General features: G+C 45.1%; 1 protein-coding gene across 1 annotated transcript; it reads left to right on the plus strand.

The window, feature by feature from the left end:
* The first annotated feature begins 1,533 nt into the window (after positions 1–1,533).
* LOC131250557 (uncharacterized) lies at positions 1,534–2,178 on the plus strand. The gene is made up of 2 exons (XM_058250845.1): positions 1,534–1,872; positions 1,996–2,178. The coding sequence occupies exons 1-2, from the start codon at positions 1,534–1,536 to the stop codon at positions 2,176–2,178; spliced, it is 522 nt and encodes a 173-aa protein (XP_058106828.1).
* The last annotated feature ends 3,313 nt before the right edge of the window (positions 2,179–5,491 follow it).

Below are 5,491 nucleotides of genomic sequence, written 5' to 3' on the forward strand. Positions count from 1 at the left end.
TCAAAAAATTTTCAAAATACAAAAACAATAGAAAAACTTTCAAAAATCGTTGTGCCAAACACCTCAGATACAACGCAGGAGTTTGAGGTCGACTCATATGATTTCGATCTAGAGTTGGACTTCGAGCTCATGGGTTTGGATAAAGCCCTGGATGAAGAAAATGATGATACCGCTCACAAATTCGAGGATTCTCTCAAAAAGTTTGAAACAAAGGCCAATGTTGTAGTAGATGATTTCGAAATTGTGAACTTAGGGGCAATGGAGCTCCCCAGAGAGGTGCGTATCGAAAGATCACTCTCCCCAGAACACAAGCAGAGGATGATGGAGTTTCTGAAACCAAGGTTGTCCAACTTTGCTTTCTCTTATGAGGACATGCCAGGACTCAATAAGGACTTGGTGTTACACCATCTACTAATAAAGCCAGACATGAAGCCTGTCAAGTAAAAGCTGCGGAGAATGAAGCCAGAATGGGCCTTGAAGATCCGTGATGAAATCATCAAGCAAAACAATGCGGGATTCCTGGTAGTCTCCAACTACCCAGAATGGCTCGCAAACATCGTACCAGTTCCAAAGAAGGATGGAAAAGTTAGGATGTGCATCGATTTTAGGGACCTCAACAAAGCAAGTCCTAAAGATGATTTCCCTTTGCCCCACATCGACACACTGGTAGATAATACTGCTGGACACAAAATCTTCTACTTCATGGATGGTTTCTCAGGCTACAACCAAATCAAGATGGCCATCGGATATCGAGAGAAGACTTCATCACACTATGGGGAACTTTCTGCTATCGAGTTATGCCCTTCGGGTTAAAGAACGCAGAAGCTACATATTAGCGAGCCATGACTGCCTTGTTCCATGACATGATAAATAAGGAAATGGAAGTCTATGTAGACGACATGATCGTCAAGTCTCGCATAATCGAAGGACATTTCGAAGACCTCAAGAAGCTCTTCGATAGGCTGGAAAAGTTCAAGCTCCGTCTTAACTCGCAAAAATGTGTCTTCGGTGCAATGGGAGGTAAGCTGTTGGGCTTCATCGTCAGCGAAGATGGTATCCAGGTGGACGAGACCAAGACTAAAGCAATCATCGAAATGCCATCACCCAAGACTGAAAAGAAAATTCGGGGTTTCCTCGGAAGGATCTAGTATATCAGCAGATTCATCGCACAACTCACTTTGGTGTGCGAGCCCATATTCAAGCTTTTGCCGAAAAACTCTCTAAAGGAATGGAATGACGACTGTCAGGTTACTTTCGACAAGATCAAAAAGTACCTGCTGAACCCCCCAGTGCTCATGCCACCTACTCCAGGTAGGCCACTACTGTTATACATTTTCATCGTAGTAGAAGCAATCAGATGCGTTCTCGGCCAACACAGGAAGAAAGGAGCAAGCGATCTATTATCTAAGTCGAAGGTTCACAAGCTGTGGAGCTAAGTACTCCAGCTTGGAGAAAACATGCCTCGCCCTAGTCTGGGCAACACAACAACTACGACAGTACATGATCGCTCACCTAATCCTTCTGCTCGCTCACATGGACCCGTTAGAGTACTTGTTCGAGAAACCAGCACTAACGGGTAGGATCTCAAAATGGCAACTACTGCTTTCAGAGTTTGACATCACCTATGTCACTCAGAAGGCAATCAAGGGGCAGGCACTGGCAGATCACCTAGCACCATACTCACTTCCTGATTACCAACCATTGAAGACCTTCTTCCCTAATGAAGATATCCTCTTGATTGAGGGAGAGGAAGAAAGAAAGGCAGGAGAGTGGACAATCTTTTTCGACCTAGCTGCAAATTCAAAAGGAAGTGGAGTAGATGCCATACTCTACTCTCCCGATGACGTCCCAATTCCCATATCCAGGCGACTGGCATTTTAATGTACTAACAACGTGGCTGAATATGAAGCATGTATTGCTGGTTTGAGAGAAGCCATCATCCTCAACGTGAAGAAGTTACGAGTCTTCGGAGACTCGCAACTCATCATCAATCAGATAAATGACGACTGGAGGACCAAGGATGAAAAGCTGATCCCATATCATGTCTACCTGGAAAATCTAGCTGAGGAATTCGAAGAGATTATATTTTCCTACATGCCCCGAGCCAAGAACCAGTTCACAGACGCTCTGGCTACCCTTGCCTCAATGCTGGAGATCCCAAAAGGAATTGTTGAATGAGAACTCACTGTCGAACTCCAAGAAAAGCCCGCATTCTGTCTTCAGATCAACGAAGCTGAACCTCCCTCAAATGATCAGCCATGGTACACAGACATTAAGGAATATCTCGAACATCAGAAGCACCCGGAAGGAGTAACACCAGTTGATCGTCGCACCATCCAACGGCTAGCGGCACAGTTCGTGATCACTGGGGGCATCCTTTACAAGCGATCCTTCAACCAAGTCCTTCTCCGCTGTGTGGATGAAACAGAAGTGGTACAGATCATGTTAGAAATCCACGAAGGACTATGCAGTCCACACATGAATGGATATATGATGGTAAAGAAGATCCTATGACTCGGCTACTATTGGCTTACGATGGAGACAAATTACTGTAAGCATGTCAGGAGATGCTTCAAATGTCAGGAGCACGCGAACCAAATCCATGCGCCTACTTCCGAGCTCTACAACCTGACGGCACCATGGTCCTTCTCTGTATGGGGACTGGACATCATCGGCAAGATCAGCCCTAAAGCTTCAAACAGGCATGAATACATTTTGGTGGCAGTAGATTACTTCACCAAATGGATAGAGGCAGCATCCTAAACCACCATTGCAGCACCTCATGTGGTCAAGTTTATGAAGAACAACATCATTAGCCATTATGGGGTCCCTCAGGCCATTATTATTGACAACAGAACTCCGTTCATCAATAAAAGGATGAGCGATTTTCTTGACAAATTCAAAATTCAACGCCATCGGTCAAGTCCCTACCGTCCTCAAATGAATGATGGGGTCGAAGCTGCAAACAAGACCATCATCCGCATACTGGAGAAAATGGTGAAGACTTATCATGATTGGTTAGAAATGCTTTCTTACGCACTCTAGGCCTATTGGACGTCTGTACGGATTGCTACAGGCGCAACTCCATACGAACTTGTATACGGAATGGAAGCAGTGCTGCTAGTCGAAATCGAAATCCCATAACTCCGGGTACTGTTAGAAAGCGAAGTCAAAGAAGGCGAGTGACAACAAGCAAGGTATGATCAATTGCACCTGGCAGATGAAAAGTGCATTCAGGCGCTAAGCCACTCCCAATGTTACAAAGAAGGATCACTCGGGTTTACAACAAGAGGGTCCGGAAGAGAAGCTTCAAAGTAGGAGACATGGTCATAAAGCGCATCCTACCGTCTCACTTACTAGATCCCAGAGGAAAGTTCAAACCCTCGTGGGACGGACCGCTAATCATTCGGGAAGTACTCATAGGAGACACTTTTTGGCTCACCAATCTAAGAGGAGAAGATCTTCCCGAGCCCATTAACGCCAACAATATGAAAAACAAAAAGCACAAAGAAAAAGAAAGAGAAAAAAGAGAAGAGAAAGGAAGAAAAAAGACGGGAAATCTCAAAAAAAGAAGACCCAGAAAAAGAAGAAAATAAGTCTATCCCACATCCCCAAATAAACTAACTCAAAAAACAGCTTACGATTGTACTCAAAGACAGGGACGGGAAGGAAACCAATTGGCCAGCTATGAAGGAAGTCTCTCCATCTCTTCCAGCACTCCAAAAAAAAAGGGGCATATCTAAGCAAAAACGGTGAGGTGAAAACCCGAAAGGGCGCCTCGAGTAAAAACAGCAGGCATGTAGCGGACTTGGTGAAAACCTGAAAAGGCGCCAAGGGTAAAAATAGTACGGCTGCCAAGGGGCAAGCAAGATTAAAAACCCGAGACGTAGCGAAAATCTGAAAGGACGCTATGGGCAAAAATGACGGGAAGAGCCGAACATAGTGAAAACCTGAAAGGGCGTTACGAGCAGAAATGGCAAGAAATAAAAAAATAAAAAATAAAAAATATATATAATAAAAGCGTAGGTACAGAAGAAGCCGAGGCAGCAAGCACCGCAACGAGATATAAGGAAAGATCAACTTCAGATCAGTACCCTATCAAACTCTGCTCAAATCCATGGAATGCGATCTCGCACAACCTCTCCAAGAACCAAGACCCTAAGAACACAATCGAGACTACTGCACACAACGTGGGCTGAGCCTAAGATTCTGATTCCAATCATCCAAAGCACAAATCCAAACACAAGCGAACATTGACAAATTTGGCACAAACAAAATCTTTCATTCCTTTAAAGTCTTTTTACAAGTACACTGCTTTTCTTTCCCTTTTTTTCAAAAACAAAATCCTTCATGCATACAAAATAAGCAGTCAACTAAAGACAGGGATCACAGGTAAACTCCTATCTTTCGTACATCGATAATCTCTGCATGAGCCTCTCTATTTCCATGCGCAGGTAAAAGGCCTCATCCCTATCTAGGCGATGTGCCACAAGCATGCTCTCATCATACCACCGTCCTACTGCCAGTCGACGAGCCATATCTTCACATGCATGGCGAAGGACAGCGATCTCGGTGATTAGGTGACCATGTGTAGCTAGCAAGAAGGATGGATCGATGAAAGGTCGCTCCTCAAATGCCTTGAATGAATCGTCAACGCATGAAGAGGATGAAGTAACATCACCCACCATGTCCTGATCAACAGCCTTATCTGCCAAATGCCAGCCCGGGACTTGACAATAAAGTGACTGCTCTGCCACCCATCGCTGATACGGCACTGTGGCTAAAGGAGGAGCCCAAGACTCAAGATCCAAAGCTGTCGCGTCCAAAGATCCCTGCCAAGAAATCCAAACTCGTCTATACAAAGCAGTCAAATCAGAAGGAAGAGGGGCATGCCCAAATCCAGAAAAAGCAAAGTCTGGAATATCTTACAAAAAATCGAACTGCCGAAGGAAACAAGTGGGATGATAAGAGCAGTATCCTCGAAGGCCCAGTAACAATAGAGGAGTAGGGCGGTGCTACAGATCAAGGGCGTCTGACAAAGCCATGGAGCCTCCCAACTAATCTCCCATCCCCGAAGCTGGGAAAGCATGCGATGATAAAATGACTCAGTGGCTTGGGCATCAAGGGGAAGTCCATCAATCAGTAGAGAGAGCACATCGTTACAGCGAGAATCAGGCCAGACAAGCGGAGGAGTCATATAAAGATGCTCCTACAACCACACCTAGAAAAAGTACAAGTCGAGCTCAAGTTGCAAGCAGAAAACAAAGCAAAGGAAAGGACCAGAGCAAATAGTACCTGAAGGAATGAACAACAGCCTCGGAGGATGCGGGTGTGCCCAAGCGAGCACTTAGTTAGACCCAAGAAGAGCTCTGCCAGCACCACAGAAACAATGCTCCTACGGAACAGAATGCGGCCGAATACATCCAACAAAACCACCAATGACGACTGCCGCTAGCTCGAGAAAAGCAACTCAGCCAAGACACAAAATATC

Source organism: Magnolia sinica, chromosome 7 (assembly GCF_029962835.1).
Source record: "Magnolia sinica isolate HGM2019 chromosome 7, MsV1, whole genome shotgun sequence".
Classification (NCBI taxonomy): Eukaryota; Viridiplantae; Streptophyta; class Magnoliopsida; order Magnoliales; family Magnoliaceae; genus Magnolia; species Magnolia sinica.